At 43.4% G+C, this 21,474-nt stretch overlaps 1 protein-coding gene across 1 annotated transcript; it reads left to right on the top strand.

The window, feature by feature from the left end:
• Positions 1 to 360: 360 nt before the first annotated feature.
• On the top strand, positions 361 to 16,896 carry PGBD1 (piggyBac transposable element derived 1). The gene is made up of 7 exons (XM_024764298.1): positions 361 to 1,685; positions 3,517 to 3,926; positions 5,497 to 5,653; positions 9,219 to 9,307; positions 11,068 to 11,197; positions 11,825 to 11,921; positions 15,049 to 16,896. Exons 2-7 carry the CDS (start codon positions 3,531 to 3,533, stop codon positions 16,604 to 16,606), a joined length of 2,427 nt encoding a protein of 808 aa, XP_024620066.1. The 5' UTR covers positions 361 to 1,685; positions 3,517 to 3,530; the 3' UTR covers positions 16,607 to 16,896.
• Positions 16,897 to 21,474: the final 4,578 nt, after the last annotated feature.

Raw genomic sequence — 21,474 nt, 5'->3', positions numbered from 1 at the left:
TGTATTGCAGCAGTATCTTCTACTGGTCAGCCATTTCTGTTTGGGTCTGCTTTTTTTTTTTTAATTAATTAATTAATTACTTATTGGCTGCGTTGGTCTTCGTTGCTGCGCGTGGGCTTTCTCTAATTGTGGCGAGCGGGGGCTACTCTTTGTTGCCCTTGCGGTGTGCAGGCTTCTCATTGCGGTGGCTTCTCTGGTTGCGGAGCATGGGCTCTAGGCACATGGGCTTCAGTAGTTGTGGCATGTGGTCTCAGTAGTTGTGGCTCACAGGCTCTAGAGCGCAGGCTCAGCAGTTGTGGAGTACGGGCTTAGTTGCTCTGCGGCATGTGGGATCTTCCGGGTCCCCTGCATTGGCAGGCAGATTCTTAACCACTGCGCCACCAGGGAAGTCCCTGGGTCTGCTTTTTAAAGAGTTTTTAAAGAATAGGTTTACTGTCAAAATTGAAAGTCTTTTCACATGTTAATTGGTTGGTAAGTAACATGTTAATTCTGATTTTGAACTGCCATGTTCACCTTGGCTGAATTATTCTATTAGATTCTCCTTTTACTCTTAAACAGCAGTGCCCTTAAAAATTAAATAAGGGAGCTGTATATCAAAATTTAAATGCACATGCCCTTTGACAAATAAATTTCAGTGTGTAGTATTTACCCTAGAAATATACTTATAAAACCATGTAAAGATATTCAATGGTGTTCTCTACTTAACAAAGAAAAAATATAGTAGGAATAGTTAAGTAAATTAACCCATACAATGGAATACTAATTAGCTGTTAAAAGATAAAGTGGTATGGAAAGATCTCCAAGCTTTCTTAACTGAAAAAGATAAGGTGCAAAATTATATTGTGATGCCAGAGGTGGTTTAAAATACATACTTATTAAACAGATGTTTAATGAGTGCTACTGTGTGGCTGTTAGCGTCCTGGGAAGATATACACAAAATATTAACAATGGTTAACTGGGGAGTGGGATACTTTTCATTTTATTGTTTCTATGCACCTTGTGTTTTAATTGTACATATATGATCTGTATGTTTAAGTTTTTAAAATTTGTGCTGCTTGCTGTATTGTAATCTTTATTAATCTGTTCCCCCAGCAGCCTGTGAGGACTCTAAAGACAGAAACTCAGTTTTGTCTTCATCATCGAGTTGGTTTTTAATTGAAATGATTGCAAAAATGAGGGGCAGGCTGGGAACATCCCCATGGCCTGGTGGGGACTCAGCAACTGAGCAGGGCGGGCGGGGTCTGCGGGGGTCCGCCAGGCGCACCAGTGAGACGTGCGGCCGCATTCCTAGAGAGGCATGGAGCCGGCCGGGCTGCGGTTCGGCTGCTCGCGCGGCAGGAGGGGAAATCTGACCCCGGGTCCCGACGGCCGGAAGCGGCAGACGCTCGGGCCCTGCGGGGACAGGCGACTGGCTCATCCCGACTGTGGAGAGCCGGGCCTCCGCCCTCCGGTGGGGCTTTTCACTGGGTCGGCCATGTCTTCGTTGTGCATGTTCCTTGAACTTTTGGTCCGTTAACCAGCAATTAGACGCTCACTCACCGAGTGCCCGCTATATGCCAAGGCTAGGAGCTAGGGGGCAACCGCAGTAAGATGCGTTCTGGGCCCGTCGCAGGTCCCGGCTACCGACATCCCAGTACATCTACGTGCCTCCGGCAAGACGTCCGCCAGTATTTGTTGAATACCAGGTAAGCCTGGGCTCGCTGAGGTCATGCAAAGATAAACCCCTGTCCTCAAGGGGCAGGGGTGGTGGTGGTGGTGCGGGGTGTGATCCGTAATGCGGGTTGGAGAGGGAAATTGGTTGGTGAGTCAGGTTTGGGCTCACTTTTCCATGGGAACACCCTCCACCTGAGTGGCTCAGAGGACAGAAGACTGTACATTAGGTTTGGGGGTGGCATTTGCACGGAGCCTTGGGAATATACCGTTAGAAGACTGGTCGTGGCCATAAAGTACAAGGTTGGTGGAACAAATCTGAGTATCAGCTGGCAGTGTTACGAGGCATTTGGGAAGATGATGGCTTTCTTGGAGGTAGGGTCTATGTGTTTTATTATGGGGTTAGCGTTATGCTTGGAAAATGACGTGCTTGATAAATGTTTATCGAGTGACAAACACACAAGTCAAACTCAGTTAAGATCAGATCCTGGGGAGTTTGAACTTAGTTCAGCCTGCTTTTTGGTGGGACAGGTGTGTCGAATATGCTTCGAATTGTGCTTTAGGAAATATCGATCCAGTGATGATGGAGTGTGTGGCGCGGCAGGAATACCACACAGAAAATTATTGTAATAGTGAATGTAAATCGTAAAGCAGGAGTAAAAAGGAAGGAGTGGCTGCAAGAGGCGTGTGGAGGAAGAATTGACTGGACCCAGGGTGATTATATATAATATATGTAAGCTGGTTTTGAGCCTGAATGCATGGAAGGTGGTGGTGATGCCAGTAGAAACTGAAAAATACAGAGTGCGTGCAGCTTTGAGGGGACTCTGATTTCAGTTTGGGATGTGTCGAAATTACAGTGCAGGAGAGGCCCAAGATGTGGGTTTGGAATACGAAAGGCAAGTCAGAGCCAGACTGAGATTTAAGTGTTCTTAGAATAGAGACATATTGAATTTTGATTGAGATCACAAAAGGAACAGGTGAGAAGAGAAACAGAAGTTGAAGTATTTCTACTGTTTGTTATCTATTGTTACATAAAAAAATAAAGCCCCAAACTTAGTGGCTTAAAACAACCTCAGCTTATTCTTATGATTCTATGGGTTGACTGGGCAGTATTACTGGAGTTACTCATGTGGCTGCTGGTCAGTCAGCTGGGGACTAGGCCCAGCTGGGGCTCCGTGGTTCTCTTCCACGTGACCTCTGCATGGCTAGCTTGGGCTTTCTCACAGCATGGAAGTCTCATGGCTGTGTGTCTGGCACTACAAGAGCACTTCCTCTTACACTGTCATTTCTGCCATATTCTATTGGTTAAAACAAGTCACAGGTCAGCACAGACTCAAGGGAAGGAAAAGTACACTCCACCTCATGTCATCATGACAAGTGACAAAATCTCATCATAACAGGTTTTAGGGGATGGAGGCTTTGGAAACAGTCTACCTCACCTACATTTAAGGTGGAGTATTCTGTGAGAAATATGCAGAGATGAACTTTAAGAGTATATTAATCTGTCCATAAAGACAGCCATCTGGCTCCTCCATGGATCAAATTATCCCTTCCCTCCATCTAAAGTATAAGCTGCTCAAGCATTCTTATTGTTAACCCTTCTTCCCTGGTGTCCCTTACCTTACATCCCTTGCCTCTGGGCTCAACTCCCTTAGGATTCAAGGTAGACTTCTGATTAAATTCACTGATAATATTGATAAGCAGGCTCAGTTTTTGAGCATCACTTAGAGTGGGGACAAAAATATGTTACATAGAGTTTTGAAGCTCTTATAATTTTTATGTTACTGATCAATTCTTATGCTTCAGATGTACATTTGGAAAAACATTTCTGGAGCATAGACCTCAGCTAAGTGAACTTTTTTCTAGCCTTTAAGGTCAACATGGATGAAGCTTCGCCAGGCCCCGCTCCTGAGAATGGAGACAGCCTTGTGAAAGTGAAGGAGGAAGATCCCACATGGGAGCAGATGTGCAGCTCACAGGACAGCAGCTCCCACACTCTGGAGCTTTGCCGCCTGCGCTTCCGGCGGTTCTGCTACCAGGAGGTAACCGGGCCCCGGGAGGCTCTGGCCCAGCTCCAAGAACTTTGCCATCAATGGCTGCGGCCGGAGACCCACACCAAGGAGCAGATCCTGGAGCTGCTGGTGCTGGAGCAGTTCCTGACCATCCTGCCCCAGGAGCTCCAGGCCTGGGTGCAGGTGTATCCTCTGGAGAGCGGCGAAGATGCAGTGACAGTGCTGGAGAATCTAGAGAAAGACACAGGAGATTCAGGACAGCAGGTGGGAAGAGAATGTGCATGGTGGCCTGGGAGATGTAATGGCGAACATTTGTCTGTTAAGTTTTAACTTTTTACTTTGAAGTAATTTACAACTTACAGAAGTTTTGGGAGAGTAGTACAGAGAACTACTGTGTACTCTTCACCCAGATTCACCAGTTGTTAACATTTGTTACAGGATGTGCCCCTCTCGTGTGCGAGCACGTGCTCCCTCTCTCTCTCTCTGTATATGTACATATATGTGTACACACACACACACAGGCTCACACATTTTTTTTCTTGAACCATTTGAGATTGGAGTTAGTTGGAGATACCATACCCCTTTATCTCTAAACACTTCGGTGTGTATTTCTGAAGAAGAAAGATATTCTCTTGTATAACCAGAATACATACTATCAAGTTTTGGGAAATTAAAATTTTTATGATACTATCACCTCAACAGTAGTCCTTGTTTAGATACATCCATGATAGCCCAGTAGGATTCTTTATGACAGTTTTGCCCCAATCCAGGATACAGTCCAGCATCACACATTACATTTAGTTGCCGTCTCTTCAGTCTTCTTAGATCTGGAAAGGTTGTTCAGTCTTCCTTTGTCATACAATGATTTTTTTTTTTTTTTTTTTTTTGCGGTACGCGGGCCTCTCACTGCTATGGCCTCTCCGGTTGCGGAGCACAGGCTCTGGACGCGCAGGCTCAGCGGCCATGGCTTCACGGCATGTGGGATCTTCCCGGACCGGGGCACGAACCCGTGTCCCCTGCATCAGCAGGCGGACTCTCAACCACTGCGCCACCAGGGAAACCCAACAATGACATTTTTGAAGAGTACAGACCAGTTATTTTTTGGAATGCCCCTCAATTTGGGTTTGCCTTGTATTTTCTCATGATAAGACCCAGGTTGTGCATTTTGGCTAGAATACCACAGAAGTGACATTGTGGTCTCCTCAGTGCATCACATCAGGAGGCACATGGTGATGGATTGTCGCATTACTGATGAGGTTAAGGTGGTATCTGTCAGATTTCTCTACTATAAAGTTACCATTTTCCCCTTTGTAATAAGAAATTTGTGGGAGATGTTTTGAGACAGTGTACATATCCTATTTCTCATTGAACTTCCACCCACTAGTTAAGCAACCATCTGGGTTTTTGTTTTGTTTTTCTAGGCAAGGATCTTTGCCTGTCTTGTGTCTCTTCTTTGGCACTATATCCCCAGCACATAGAACAGAGCCTGGCTTTTAGTAGGCATTCAGCCCATATTCGCCAAATGAGTGAAGCAAGTCTCTGTCTTGCTACTTTGTCTTACTTGCTGCTGCTTAAGGATTAAATGGAGCTTCTCTGGTGTTCCCTTGAGGATATCCCTAACTGCTGTTGGGTCCAGTTCCCACCAGGATGCCTTTTCTCTTCTTTTCTTTTTTAATATCTTTATTGGAGTATAATTGCTTTTCAATGTTGTGTTAGTTGCTGCTGTATAACAAAGTGAATCAGCTATATGTATATATATACCCCCATATCTCCTCACTCTTGCGTCTCCCTCCCACCCCAGGATGCCTTTTCAAAGTGAACCTTTTGTCCCCAGGCTTCTGTCTACACTCAGGGACAGGATGTGCACCTACCGGTGACAGAATATCAAGGAACCTCTTTGGAGTGTCAGAGGCCCCAGCTACTGCCTGGGGTAACCACCTTGAAGTGTGAACCCCCAGAGCCCCACCAAGAGGTCACCCAAGAAGTGAGTGGTGAGTGCCGCAGGGTGAGTTTAGTAAGGACACTGGGAGCAGGCCGCTGGCAGGTGCATGGCCTTCTAAGTAAAGCTTGTTTATCTGTGGGTTTTTGTTGTTGTTTTTGTTAGCCCTATACCTAAGCAAACTTTTAAAAACATTTGGAATTGTAAAATGTTAGAAGTCTAAGATATTCTTATCCAACACCCTTAATAGTTAGGAAAACCAAAACTCAGAGTTTAAGTGACTTGACCAGGGTCAACAGAGGCAGAGTTAAGTCACGTGACCTTCTGACCAAGATTCTCTCTTTACTATATATCTCTATTCCACATTTCTAATTCTACACTTGTGAATATTTTAAATATTTACTTGGTAGCTTTCCATAAATTTGTCTTTTCCCCATGGTAACATTTTCTTCAGTAGCCTCCCTGCCTCTAATCTTTCAGTAATTTACATACAGCTTTAGGTTTAAACAGGTTCTCCCCTTCCTGCACTTGGAGTGTACCCTCCTGTGTGCACGGCTCTCACTTTCCGTATCCATCCCAGCTACTGGTTATATTTCAGCTGTGTGCAGTAAGATAGGCCGTGTAAAGAAGGCAAAGTCTGCGGCCTGCAGTTTGCAGATGGTTTGAGAACACACAGAAGTATACAGATCATTCAAAAAGGAGACCTCAGAACTCCGCAGTGCAATGTTTTTTAACCTTTGTGGTGAGGGATGCTATCATTTTCCCCCAGAATTTATTGAAAAGGATTAACTCTCTTCCCTAGAAAAGGCATACAAAATGACACAGACAACTTCATGATTTACCACATTGGTTTACAGTCACCACATTGGTGATATGTGAATACTGATATTTTGATATTAAGTGCAGAATAAATGGTTCATATAATAAATGATTTTAAAACATTCAAGGGGGATAAAAGAAAATGTATGAGGCTCAGATTACTTGTGATATTTACCCATTGGAGCATAAACAGAACTTGATATTTCCCTACTTACTTGATTGATAGTTCTGTCTTATTTCTTTGGTTATTAAAAACCACCATGACATGAAGCCCAAATGTTTTACGTGAAAAAGTTTAGACGTGGTAGGGAGCCTTACGGCCCTGGGGTTGGGAAAGCTTTCCTGGAGTCATGAGCTTGCATTGAGCCTTGATACCTGAGGAGTTGCAGTGGAGCAGGCATAGGGTGAGTGTTGCCATCTGCCTGTGAGATGATGAACGCGCATCTGCTGAAATCAGTTTCACCTCATTTTGACTGTGGAGGGGGAGGGGTAATGAAGAATGGAGGTACTTGTCAGAATGGTGAAGATAATTGACAGAAAGATAACAGCGGTCATAGGATATAAGATTCTTTCGTGTGAGCATGAACTGGCTCTCAGAACTGGACTCCAGCAGCATCTACCGGGCGGAGGGGGGGCTTCTTCGGTTCTCTAGGTCCCCGTGCGATGCGCCACTGCTGTGGTGTGTGTAATCGGGTTGCTCTGTTGTCCTTTCGGAAGCACACCCTGTCATTCTCAAGGGCTTTTTATACCCTCTAAGGCCCTCCCAAACATTCTGGAGACTGGCTAAGGGCCTCCCTGCTTACTAGTCATAACCCAAGCACATTTCTCCAGGATACCTGCGACCAAATGAACTGAAGATCAGTTTCCCAGGCTACCTGCATTCCCTCCTCTCCTGCTAGTATTTTCAATGGGGTACTAAGTCAACCAGCATGACAGGATGGTGGGGTCTGTTTAGGGGAAAGAGTGGGTGGGGGGAATGGGAAGGTCAGTTGGCGCCATTTTATGGGGTGTTTAAATTCAAACCAGGAGGTTTGGACTTTATCATTAAAAAGTTGGGTGCCACTGAAGCCCTTTTTTAAAATCAAAAATATGATTTATAGTGACTGTGTTATTTGTGTGTATATAGTATTTCATTCTCACCTGTCATGGAACACTAGATTTAAAATGAAAACTATTGAGTACTTTATTTTTGCCAGTCTCTTAATGCTCAAATGTGCTTGATTCTTAGGGTCAGACACATTGTTAAATTTTCGATATGTTGATGGAGAAGTAGAAAAGACCTTGAGATCATTTTATTCATTGCAACTTAAGCCCATTTTCTCTTGTTCTGTCTTTGGCAGAGATATAGAGCAACAGATCAGTGTGGTATTTGTAGTGAACTTTAATATGTTTGAAAACATTCCTCCGCCTTCTTCCCAGGCTTAACCCTAATGCTTTTCCACCTCAGGAGGATTATAAGAGGCAAACACAGAGTCTGATCTGACCTTTGCTCTCTCAAATTTCCCATTGCTGTTGCTCTCTTTCCTCACTGCATGATACCTTTGCCCCCTTCCATCCTCTCTTGCCATCCTGCCCCTCCTCAGCTTAGCCCTTTCTCTGACAGCAGACCTGCTTTACACTGCGCTTTTTAAGCTGTTGGTTGTTTGGCATATATGCATTGTGGGGAGGTAAGGTAGTAACGGTGAATCAGGGGCAAGGCTATTTTATTGTCCTAGCAAGCTTATTTGCTCTAGATGTGAAACAACAGCAACAGAAAGATTACACAGTGATCCACTGTGTCTGGAGCAAGGAAAAGTGGTACTATGTTCTGTGTTACATTTTGGTTAGAATTATCCCCTGTGCTCTTTATTTAGTAATTTTGGGCTCCTTATATTGTTGCCGTCTTGAAAAATAATGATACATTACCTTGTGTGGGGTCTTACAACTTACAGAGGGCTTTTACAGAGAGTTTTTATGTTACCTCAATCTTCATTAACCTTGTAAAGTAGACTGTGTTCTCCCCATTGTACAGATAAGGAATTGGAAAGAATCTTTTTAAGTAACAGTGCAGTGCCTGGCACCTTGCAATCATTATGACTGTCTGAATTATTGTCACAGTTTCCAGTGTGGCAGATTCTCAAAAGTTCTCCTAGCTCAGGGTTAGCATCTCTTCTAGGTATGTATGTATGACTGTTTTTGTGTGTGACTTTTTTTTATTGATGTACAGTTGATTTACAATGTTGTGTTAGTTTCAGGTGTACATGTATGACTTTATTTTTTTAGAGCAGTTTATGTTAAGCAAAATTGGAAGAAAGGTACAGAGATTTCTCATCTACCCCCTGCCTCCCCCCATACGTTGCCTCCCCCATTATCAACTGTTTTTTGTATCTTTATTTTCTCTTTTCATCTCCTCTTATCTGCTTTCCTGTTTCCCCTTTGCCTTCTCTCTCTGTTCTCCACTTCTTTTCGTTCTTCTTTGTTCTCTGGTTAATGTTTCCTTTATCACCAAGTTCTGCCTTCCCTCTCCTTATTTTCTTCAATGATTTCTAATTTTTCTTTATGAATGTGAAAGTGCATCGCTGTAGAGCACCTCATGAGTTCATAAACACCACTTATTTTGTGGGTAGGGACCCTAAAGTTTTAGAATTTTAGAATTCTGAAAAAATGGAAGCAGATATGATGTTCTAGCATAAGATCTGTATCTTAGTTCCTGGATGTTTAACAAACATAAGAAGAGTTGGGGTCTGGGTCGCCCACAAAGGGCTCTCTCCTAAAAGCCATTGTGTCTTATTCAGGACTCTTGTCTCCTCCTTCCACAGGGCCTGCTCCCCAGGGACCAGCCCCTCCCCAGGAAGAGAATCCCAGAGACCAGGCAGCAGTACCGGGGTTTAACTCAGCCAGGTCCCAGGTGAGCATGGTGCCCGGGCTGTGCGAACCTCAGTCGCAGCCCTGCTTCCCTCGAGCGCCTGTCCCCGCCCTTTTCTGGGCTCGCACTGCTCACCCTGGAGCCTTCCGCTGGCACCGTCCCTCTGCCTTCACAGGCCACTTATGCCTCATCCGGGGAGCTCACATAGATCACATAGATTATGCAGTGGCCTCATTCCATACCGTATGCAGGAGGCACATCCAGATCTCAAGGTATGAGAATAAGGGGCAGAGTTAGGCCCTTGGTTTCAGAAAGTGCCTCTACTCATCTGATGCTCAGTGACTGATGTTTTTTCTTTTGAGGGGGTCTCTGGTTTCTCTCCCCAGTCTGAGAAGCAGTACTCTTCCTCATGTTACCTTATAGTCCCAGTGTTCTGCACATACCCAATTAATATTTGGTGATGATAATGGAAATTCTGTGTATCCAAGGCAAAACTTCACATCTTCACAAAATAGACTCTTGTTTTTTTTCCCCCCTTATTCTCTTGTCCAATCATTTTTCTAGTCATTTAGGAATGACTAGCTAAAAAATATTTAAGTCTCCTATTTAAGTCCTCTGCTGCTGAGTCAGTTTCCTCAAGAACAGGGTCTTCATGGAGTCCTTTCCTCACTCTGTGACTTTTTTTTTTTTTTTGCGGTATGTGGACCTCTCACTGTTGTGGCCTCTCCCGCTGTGCAGCACAGGCTCAGCGGCCATGGCTCACGGGCCCAGCCGCTCCACAGCATGTGGGATCTTCCCAGACCGGGGCACGAACCTGTGGCCCCCGCATCGGCAGGCGGACTCCCAACCACTGCGCCACCAGGGAAGCCCCACTCTGTGACTTTTAATTTGTTCTTAATCCTATCAGACCCAGTGCCTCCTGTTCTTAACAAATACTCCACCTTCCTGAAAAGAAATGTATAGCAAGTAAAACTTACCTATATGTATATTTAAATCAATATAATTATTGCTATATTGCAATGCTATATAATGGAGAAACAAAAAGCAGTTTATTAAAAAAAAAGTATTTCAAAAATGTAGGGCTTCCCCAGTGGCGCATGAAAAAAAAAAAAAAAAAAAAAAAGCAAATGTTTGGACATGATCACACCAAGAAATAACAAAGTAGTTAAACGTTTGCACTGATGTGTAATCATTAGGTTTGAATTAAGGAGGAATAAGAAGACCAAAAGGCTAGGAAAATGAAAGGGCAGAGATGTGGGTGGACAGTAGAATGAAACTAACATTGAGTCAAATAATGAAAGACCAGCCAGAGAAAGAGAAAAATAACATTAATTGAAGTAGACCTAAGATGAAGTTATGGCTTGTATTGTGTCCCGAAAAGATATATTGAAGTCCTAACCCCAGGTACCTATGACTGTGATCTGATTTGGAAATAGATTCTTTGTAGATGTAATCAAGTTAAGATGAGGTCCTACTGGAGGAGGGTGGGCCCAGCATCCGACAGTCGATGTCCTTATAAGAAGGCCATGTGAAGGCAGGGAGACACACAGGGAGAAGGCCATGTGACGGCAGAGGCAGAGACTGGAGTGATGCATCTACCAGCCAAGGAACACTCAGGACTGCTGACAACCCCCAGAAGCTGAGAGAGGCAGGACAGTCGTCCCTTAGACCTTCGGAGAGAGCAGGGCCCTGCTGGTTGGCTTGGTTCGACTGGTCTGCAGTGTGGTATTCAACACCCTTCACACCTAGACCCCTTATCCTTACCACAGTGAAGACTGAGAGGCCATTTTTTGCCTTTTTAGACATCAGTGAAGACTGAGGAAGCAGCAGCCCAGGCCCTTGTCCCAGAGCAGTGGCCACATCTGAGTCTGGCCCAGAGGAACCTCTATGGAAACTCGGCTCAGGAGAAGGTTACAAACATCAGTCTGATGCGTAAGGACAGGCCTCTGGCTGGTCCCCAGCTGTGCTCACCTTTCCCATCGTTAACCCTGACTCGGCCCTTGTGAACCCACATTTCCTACATGCCCTCACCCTTCCTTCCCCTTCTTCTGGCCTCTGCTTCCACACTTCTCTCGGCCCCTGCCAATCTGAATCCCGCCCAGTCCCCTTATCTTCTTCTGTTGCTACTCACTACTGATTCTTGCTGTTATCTTCTCTGATCGTGATTCCCTCAACATCTCCTCCTCTGCTCCCTTTTTTCTTCCCTTTTCAAGGGTCCCATATAATTTGTCATTTTCAGACATCCCTTAATATCTGAAAGTTCCACAAACACCTCTGCCTGATCCCTTCTTTACCTCAGAGGAAGTTTTCTTCACTCTCTGTGAGCACTACTGTCTATATGTAATATGCTTTGCCCTGTTAGATACTCTCCCCTGCAAATTGACCTTTCTTACTATCTTCCCATACTCTGCCACATGTTTAGGACTGCTGTGACTGCACTCCTGGTACACCTGTTGATTTTTTGTTTGTTTTAATTTGGAACATCCTATTCCTTACCCTAGAGATTGTTTTTCTAGATTCAGGCAACAAATGACATTTAAATTATTAACATTATTTTAGCTGAAGAAGTTGTAACTAAAGATGGATTGTTTAACACAAAGCAAGAAACTTCTGAAGAAATGGAACGAGGTGCTGAGGTCTCAGGAATACCCAACAGGTGAGTGTCCATGGTCCTAAGTAGAACAAATCCTGCAGATGTGAGAAGAAATTGAAATGAAACTGGAGAAACCAGTTGGTAAAAGCCTGCTTCCCTGGAATAATACAGAAAGAGTAACGCTCACTTCTGTGATCATAGGAGGTCCCACGCCAAGGAGGTGACCTGTCAGTATATCATAATTATACAAAACTTCCATTTGGTACACGGTTGCCTCCAAGAATCATCTCTGACTCAGTTTACCTTGCCTGATCACTCTTCCCCTGGCTCCCTTATGTCGTGGGGCTACAGATACTGAAGCCAGAAAGAAAAGAAGATAGAGAAGCAGAGGATTTAGACAAGAGAGTGAGGTCTGCAGGTAAGGTTTGTTGCCATGATGGTTAAGAAAGAAATATCATCAGACCTGGAAGAGGACTTGGGAAGACAGGTAGGGTATCTTCGACCTCCATTAGGAGAATCCTGAGCAAGGATTAAAAGGAGAGTAGCTGATGACGAAGGACAAATTACAGATAGTAGTGGGTGCTTAATGAGTGTTGGTTGTGGAATGAATGCCTAGCACAGGTGCTCCTAAAGCAGAAAGAGAGGGACCGGATCATGAGCAAAGGTTGGGTTCTGGTGAGGCCATTAACTCCTTGGAGACGTGAGGAAAGAAGAAAAAGGAAACAGCGTGCGATAATTACACTGAAGAGTAGGGCAGGGGATGAGGATTCTCCTTATTGACATTTGTTCATCTTAGGGAAACAGGGAGCTAAATCTCAGTTAAAAGAGATATGTCTTGAAGCCTAAGAAGAGAAGTAAGCTCTTTCATAAAGCTGGTGAAGTCCGAGCCAAGCTGCACTAAAGTAAGAGAAAGAACACTGTGACTTAGCTCAGAGTTATAACTGGAGAATAGGAACCTGCTGTTGTGTCTGTCAGGTACGTTTACATCAGGTAACTGAAACCATCACAGTGCCTCCGAGAATCAAGATACCTGTTTCACGTGACAAGAAGTCTGAAGGGGTAGGATGTTCTAGGTTTGGTGCTCCATCATGATGTCAGAGACTGAGTGTACCGCCCCCCCCCCTCGCCCCCCCAGCAACCTCCCCACTCATTCAGCAAGCATTTTATCACTCATGTTCAGTCATGTATAAGACAGAGACCCTACCTTCAATAAGTCACATGAGGGTACAGCAGATGAGAAAACACAACACAATGCAGTATGACGACGTGCCCTGTAGCTATGATAGAGCTTGCAGGAGAGGACCCAACAGAGATGTGGATACTGGAGAAGACCTCCCAGAAGAGGTAACATTTGAAACAAGCCCTGATGAGTAAGCAGGAATTTACCAGCTAAAGAGGAGGTGGATCAGAGAGAGGCAGAGAAAGAAAATGCAAATGCCTAGAGAGGACAGGAGAAGACTAGGAGAGAAGAGTTATAGGAGCCACAGAAGATCATTTTATTATTTTATTTATTTATTTACTTATTTAGCCGCGCTGGGTCTTAGCTGTGGCATGGTGGATCTTCATTGCCGCATGCAGGATCTTTTATTAGTTACGGCATGCGGGATCTAGTTCCCCGACCAGGGATCGAACCCGGGCCCCCCTGCATTGGGACCGCAGAGTCTTAACCGCTGGTCCACTAGAGACGTCCCAGAGGATCATTTTAAAGAGCAAGTTTCTGCTTGAAAAATTCTGGGTCCTCTTTGGAGTAGGAAAGGAAGTCATGTTTGGAGATAGACTGGTAGATTTGAGAAGAGTGATGAAACACCTGTTGTGGGGAACAGGGAAGAAAGGGACGAGAGGACATGAGAAGGATTTCTGGGCAGTGTTGAGTAACTAGGTGAGTTTTGGAGACCATCATATTTAGCAGTGTCAGTCTACCTCGTTGTTTGATTTCTCTGGCACTACTCACTCCTGGGTGAGGAACAGAGACGACTAAGGATGGGGTTGATCTGGTGCTGAGTTTTGCTGGCCCACCACTACAGAAGGACACTGGGGCAGGGTGATTGATGATCCTGGCACGAGAAGGACTAAGGTGGTGATGGATCACGAGGTCTAGACAGAATAGGAAGGGAGGTAAAAGCAGGAGGAAACGGAGGAGTCAGAGTGAGATGGAAGAACAGGTGTTGTGGGACAAGAGTGCAAAGAGGCTAGAGCGAAAAGGAATTGGCTACAGAGTGAGCTCTTGGAGTTCAGTTTTCACCAGTGGAAAGTTCAGTGTAGTGACAGGATTCAAGCAGAGCCCCTGAAGTTGAAGATGTCAGGGAACTCTAAGATGGATCTACTGAATGGATCATACATGCAGACATTAAAGACACCCAGGATGATAAATGCTCTAAGCAAACAAGTATATATAGTGTAAACTATATTACAACATACTCTCTTCACTGCTTTTTCCTCCCTTATGTCTTCTTAAATTGGCCTAATTTAATGTACCAACAGGACATTTGTAAATGACATGCATATTTCTAGAATTAAAGAAGTTTATGTAAAATAATACTTTGCATTTTAGTAACTTCAGCCTATTTCCTTGAAAACTGCATAAAAATCAGTCCAAGGGCAATAAGTTTGAGTTTCTCTTTTGTTTCTCCCCAGAAACAGTGCATCCACCAGATGAATGCAGAACTAGGGGAGGCTAAGTTGTTCCATGTTCAGAAATTCTGTGAGAGGTGAGGGGGCTCAGTAAATAACAACCCATTTCCTTGTCCAAATTCAGAACCAATTGATAGAGACACAGGAGTAAAACAGATGATTCTGGAAACCTCTGCTTTATGACTGACAGAAGCTAGACTGATAAAGCCACTCAGAGGCAGAGCTAAGTGGCCGCATAGTGACAGCAGACCCTCCCCGCGCATAGGCCTTCCTGATGCATCTTGGGGGAAAAAGGAAGATGGAATGTCTGCAACTGGCTTCTGAAGAGGACAGCCCAGTTCTTTCTCCCAGATTCAACAATTAGTTAAGTCATGAGGAGTGAGTGGGAAGTGGGAAGAGGCCAGAAATGTTCAGTCTGGCCAAAGCCCTCCCCATGGAAACATGAGGCGTGAGAAGGAAGTATTCCCCACAAAAGAATCCTTAGGCGTCAGTGGATTTATCCGGTATCAGTGAATGAGACTGAGAATTTTTATAGCATACATTCTTTTTTCTTTCCCAGAGATTGGGTACCCCAGGCCCCTTGTAGTACCCCTGTTCCTGCTGAAAGAACAGTTGCGCATTTGAACACTCTGAAGGACCGTCACCCTGCTGACTTGTGGGCTCGGATGCACATCTCATCCCTGGAATATGCTGCAGGAGACATTACCCGAAAAGGGAGAAAAAAAGACAAAGCTCGAGTGAGTGAACTGCTCCAAGGCCTCGCATTTTCTGGTGATTCAGATGTGGAAGAGGATGACGAGCCTGAGACTCAGCCTGCTCCAAAAAGACCAAAGGTGTCAAGCGTCCCAGAGAAGAGCTGGACTAAAAGGGACATTAAACCCAACTTTCCAAGCTGGTCAGCACTGGATTCTGGACTTTTGAATCTCAAGAGTGAAAAGCTGAACCCAGTGGAGCTCTTTGAGTTATTTTTTGATGATGAAACATTCAACTTGATTGTCAGTGAAACCAATAATTATGCTTCTCAGAAAAATGTCAACTTGGAAGTCACAGTTCAGGAAATGAGGTGTGTGCTTGGTGTCCTGCTTTTGAGTGGCCTTGTGAGGCGTCCCAGAAGGGGAATGTATTGGGAAATGTCTGATGCCGATCAGAACCTGGTTAGAGATTCAATCAGAAGGGACAGATTTGAATTGATTTTCTCATACCTGCATTTTGCAGATAATAGCCACCTAGATCAAAATGATAAGTTTACAAAATTGAGGCCTCTCATAAAGCAAATGAATAAAAATTTTCTCCTGTATGCTCCCCTTGAAGAATACTATTGTTTTGATAAGACAATGTGTGAGTGCTTTGATAGTGACCAATTCCTGAATGGGAAACCTATTAGAATTGGCTATAAAGTCTGGTGTGGTACAACCACACAGGGTTATCTGGTTTGGTTTGAGCCCTATCAAGAAGAGTCAACTATGATGGCAGGTAAGGATCTTGATCTTGGTTTAGGTGGAAATCTAGTGATGAATTTTGCTGATGTTCTTTTAGAGAGAGGTCAATATCCCTATCACCTGTGTTTTGATAGCTTCTTTACAAGTGTCAAATTGATGTCAGCCTTGAAGAAGAAAGGGGTGAGGGCAACAGGAACAATTCGTGAGAACAGGACTGAAAAATGTCCCCTGATGAGTGCAGAACATATGAAGAAAATGCAGAAGGGGTATTTCGATTTCCGAGTAGAAGAAAATGATGAGATAATTCTGTGTCATTGGCATGGTGATGGTATTATCAGTCTGTGCTCCAATGCTGTTGGCATAGAGCCAGTCAATGAGATATGTTGTTTTGCCGATGACAAGGAGATCCCTCAGATAAGTCAGCCTTCCATAGTGAAACTGTATGATGAATGCAGGGAAGGCATAGCTAAAATGGAACAGATCATTTCCAAATATAGGGTGAGAATAAGAGGCAAGAAATGGTACTCAGTTTTGGTGAGCTACATGATTGATGTAGCCATGAGCAATGCATGGCACCTGCACAGAGCCTGTAACCCAGGTGCCTCTCTAGAACTCGGGGATTTTCGGAGAGATGTTGCCCATTTCTACTTGGCACATAATGCAAATATGTCAGATTAAGGCAGGTAAAACAGATACAATGCAGACATTAGTAAGACACAGAAAAATCAAAACTACATCAGATTGTACCCAAAGCAAACCTGATGTATGTATACAATGAAATTATTAATTAAATGACTAATATTTCTTTTAAAAAATCTATGTAGAGTTTCAAAAACTGTTATAACAATGTTAATGATCTGTAAAAATGTTGAAATCTATTGGTATCTTTTTCTAGGTCTAATTTTGATATCAAACGTGGGAACTCCTTTATTAGTTGAATTGAATTGATGAATTTGTGCATTTAAAGAATGAAATCCTGCCTCCTTTTCTTTTTTTCCTGGTAGTTTTCTCTGGGGAATGCCTTTTTTTTTTTTTTTTTTTTCTTTTTTTGGCTGCGTTGGGTCTTCATTGCCGCACAGGGACTTGCTTTAGTTGCGGCGAGTGGAAGCTACTCTTCATTATGGTGCGTGGGCTTCTCATTGTGGTGGCTTCTCTTGTTGCGGAGTACAGGCTCTAGGCACACGGGCTTCAGTAGTTGTGGCACATGGTCTCAGTAGTTGTGGCTTGTGGGCTCTGGAGCACAGGCTCAATAGTTGTGGCACATGGGCTTAGTTGCTCCACAGCATGTGGGATCTTCCCGGACCAGGGCTCAAACCTGTGTCACCTGCATTGGCAGGTGGATTCTTAACCACTGCACCATGAGGGAAGCCCCAGGAATGCCATTTTAAAATGCAGGCAGAATTTAATGCAATCCCTATCAAATTACCCATTAACACTTTTCACAGAACTAGAATAAATAAACCTCAAATTTATATGGAATCATAAAAGACCCAGAATTACCAAAGCAATGCTGAGGAAAAAAAACAAAGTTGGAGGCATAACCCTCCCAGACTTCAGACAATACTACAAAGCTACAGTAATCAAAACAGTGTCATACTGGCGCAAAAGCAGACACATGCATCAATGGAACAGAGAGTCCAGAAATAAACCTACACCTACGGTCAGTTAATTTTCAACAAAGGAGGCAAGAATATACAATGGAGAAAAGACACTTTCCAGCAAGTGGTGATGGAAGAGTTGGACAACTGCATGTAAATCAATGAAGTTAGAACACACCCTCACACCATACACAAAAATAAAATGGCTTAAAGACTTAAATATAAGGCATGACACCATAAAACTTCTAGAAGAGGACCTAGGCAGAACATTCTCTGACGTAAATCGTATCCATGTTTTCTTAGGTCAGTTTCCCAAGGCAATAGAAATAAAAGCAAAAATAAACAAATGGGACCTACTCAAACTTACAAGCTTTTGCACAGCAAAGGGAACAATAAGGCAAAAAGACAACTTATGGACAGGGAGAAAATATTTGCAAATGATGTGACTGACAAGGGCTTAATTTCCAAAATAGACAAACGGCTCATACAAATCAATAACAACAACAAAAAACCCAATCAAAAAATGAGAAGACCTAAATAGACATTTCTCCAAAGACGACATACAGATGGCCAAAAGGCACATGAAAAGATGCTCAACATTGCTAATTATTAGAGAAATGCAAATCAAAACTACAATGAAAAGATGCTCAACATTGCTAATTATTAGAGAAATGCAAATCAAAACTACAATGAGGTATCACCTCACACCAGTCAGAATGGCCATCATTAAAAAGTCTACAAATAACAAATGTTGGAGAGGATGTGGGGAAAAGGGAGCCCTCCTGCACTGTTGGTGGGAATGTAAATTGGTGCAGCCACTGTGGAGAACAGTATGGAGATTCCTTAGAAAAACTAAAAATATAGCTACCATGTGATCTAGCAATCCCACTCCTGGGGATATATCTGGAGAAAAAACTAATTCGAAAGTATACACGCACCCCAGTATTCATAGCAGCACTATTTATAATAGCCAAGACACAGAAGCAACCTAAATGTCTATTGACAGATGAATGGTGAAGAAGATGTGGTACATATATACAATGAAATACTACTCAGCCATAAAAAAGAATGAAATAATGCCATTTACAGCAACACGGATGGACCTAAAGATTATCATACTAAGTGAAGTAAGTCACACAGAAAAAGACAAATATGATATCACTTATAAGTGGAATCTAAAATAGGCTACAAATGAACTTATTTACAGAACAGGAACAAACACATAGACATAGAAAACTTATGGGGAGAACCAAAGGGGAGAGGGTGGGGGAGGGGTAAATTAGGAGTTTGGGATTAGCAGATACACACTACTGTATATAAAGTAGGTAAACAACAAGGTCCTACTGTATAGCACAGGGAAGTATATTCAATATCTTGTAATAAACTATATGGAAAATAAAAATAACCATAGAATGGCACTGAATCCATAGTTGAAAATCAGAACAGAGCCCATGATGTCAGGATGATCTAAACAAAATGTAGGTTTCAGAGGCTGAAGACCTGAGCATTGGTGTAACCGCATCTGATTGTGTGTAGGCAGGAATGCTGAAGAAGGAGAGTTCTGTAAAGGGAAAACCGGGGGTGAAGCAGTCTCTTTGAATATTGAAATGAAAGGTGTGTCCTATTGTGACTGTGGACGTTGGCGGTAGAAGCCAAAAGAGTCGAGAAAACTGAGGCAATATGGAGCAAATCAGGGTAACAATAGAATCATTATGAGAAGAAAGGGAAGGATAGCAGTAAAGTTGACGTAAAGCCCATGTTGAAAACTACTAAGGAGATTAAATGAGTCCAGGATTCAAGTCATAAGGATAGATAACCAAAGGAGAAATACTTCAAAAAAGTGGATGATGTGAACTCTTTCATGTTGAAGTCTCGTATTGATGAATTAGTCTAGTGGGTAAAGAGAAGATGGACCCCACCTCACTTCTGTGGGTCTTACCTTGCATTCCTTTCACACCCGGACATTTACTGTCCCAATTCTGGCTGAATGGCAGGCAGTCAGGCTTGAATTCTTTCAACAGGCGTGAAATTGTGCACATGCTGAGGTGCAAGTGTAAGCCATGCATAACAGTAACAGATTCACTTCACACTCAGATGCTCAAATATATTCATTATTTCCTTTAATTAATCTGTTATTCCTTGTGAAGTACCAATATATCACTAAGGTGGGTTAGTTTCTGCTTTCAAGCAATGGAATGTCTGGTATCTATAAATACCCACTTACAAGAGTATTAATAGAATGCAGGTTTAAATTCAATGATAAATGAATAGTACAGATACTGATTGCTAATGTGGGCAGGAATTATTTACAGAATAAACTCTTATTTCGCTTTCTTTTCTATCTTGATCTTTAGAGCCCTCTGGCTGTCCCCTACTTGGCAGTTATCAAAGGCTGCACTTAATATCTCCTCCTTCTAAATGTGTTCTTCTCTAGGGTTCCATAATTAAATAAATGACTTCAATACCTGCCCCCCAGGTAACGCAGATGTCATCTGTGATCCCTTCCTTCTACCAGCCACCTCTAATCTCTCTTGAATCTGTTGTACGTCTCCACCCCCTGCCATTACTATCATTTAGATCACAGTTCTGTGATGTTGCCTGGCTGCCCACCACAGCCTCCCTCCACTCCCCCCGACCATTCCCTTCTCCAAATCACATCCACAGTGAGAGTTCTAAAGAGCAAGTCAGCACTGGCCATGCAGTATCTTATAAGGCAGCATAAATAATATTTCTAAAGCAGCATAAATGTGGGTCTTGGCACCAGAAAGTCTTTGAATTCCAACTGTATGACCTTGGGCAGATTACCTCTCTGAGTCTGGCCTACACTCTCACCATGACCCTCAATGCCACCCCACAGTTGAGAAGAAACAGTGAGCCCAAGGGATATGGTGAGTGACTCTAGTCCTAAGACTAGAGCAGAACTGGCCCAGGTGCTCTATACACACCAGTACCTGCTCAGGAAGTGATGGAGTAATAAGCTAGAAGGAACCTGGTTCCCTAAAGGCTGGAATAGAGCCCTGGAAATTGCCTCCCTCCAAAATTTACATGTGAGGACATAAACATATCTTGGTGAAGTCACTGCTACTGGGAGGAGGGAGGGGTTAGGTCTTTGTTACTTCCAGATCTCTCAGAGATGGCTCAGAGCCAAGGCCCAAGGAAATCCTGGTAGCAGAAGTGCTATCTGCAGATTTCCTGGTGTAAAGGACTCTTTCCTAGCAGGCTAGATTCCTGATTCTATGTGAAGCTGTTTTTCTCCACCTTGGTTCCTGTAGCCCTTTTTTGTTCTGGAGGGAACTGGCATGGCCACAACTGGGACTTCTCTTGCTTCTCCAGATAGTCCAGATAATTCAGTAGCAGGTTCACTCTGCCTGGAGCCTGGGATTCAGCAGGACTCCAATTTAGCATCTTGGCTTCAGAGGTAGTCCTATTTTTTTAATGACACGTGTGTGTGTGTGTATACACACATAACTGCACACACATATTAATATGGATTAACTAATCCATATTAATTAAGGGGTTAATATACAGACTATAAAGAATTTCTGCCAATCAATAAGGAAAAGTTAAAAAGCCCAAAAGGAAGCTGGACAAAGGATATGAATAAGGAATTCACAAAGGAAGAAATGCAAATGGCCAATAAGCATATAAAAAGATCATAATTCTATTAGTATTTGGAGATTAAAAATAAAAACAACACACCATTACACACCTAAGAGATTGGCAACTATTTAAAAGTTTGATTAATATTGGCAAGGATATGGGATATGGGATGTAAACTGGCAAAGCCAATCTGGAGTTACTTTAGTATCTATTAAAATTTTAAATGCATAAATGATGTCTTTTTTTTTTTTTTTGCGGTATGCGGGCCTCTCACTGTTGTGGCCTCTCCTGTTGCGGAGCACAGGCTCCGGACGCGCAGGCTCAGCGGCCACGGCTCACAGGCCCAGC

This window comes from Neophocaena asiaeorientalis, unplaced genomic scaffold (genome assembly GCF_003031525.2).
Source record: "Neophocaena asiaeorientalis asiaeorientalis breed wild unplaced genomic scaffold, Neophocaena_asiaeorientalis_V1.1 scaffold239, whole genome shotgun sequence".
Classification (NCBI taxonomy): Eukaryota; Metazoa; Chordata; class Mammalia; order Artiodactyla; family Phocoenidae; genus Neophocaena; species Neophocaena asiaeorientalis.
The sequence above is the reverse complement of the archived record's forward strand: the minus strand, read 5'-3'. Positions and strand labels throughout refer to the sequence as shown.

Excerpts from the sequence above, each read along its gene's own strand:
- PGBD1 (XM_024764298.1), top strand. The coding sequence starts at position 3,531 with ATGGATGAAGCTTCGCCAGGCCCCGCTCCTGAGAATGGAGACAGCCTT. Across the intron at positions 3,927-5,496 it reads CAGGAGATTCAGGACAGCAG|GCTTCTGTCTACACTCAGGG; the intron begins GTGGGAAGAGAA and ends TTTTGTCCCCAG. Across the intron at positions 5,654-9,218 it reads GGTCACCCAAGAAGTGAGTG|GGCCTGCTCCCCAGGGACCA; the intron begins GTGAGTGCCGCA and ends CTCCTTCCACAG.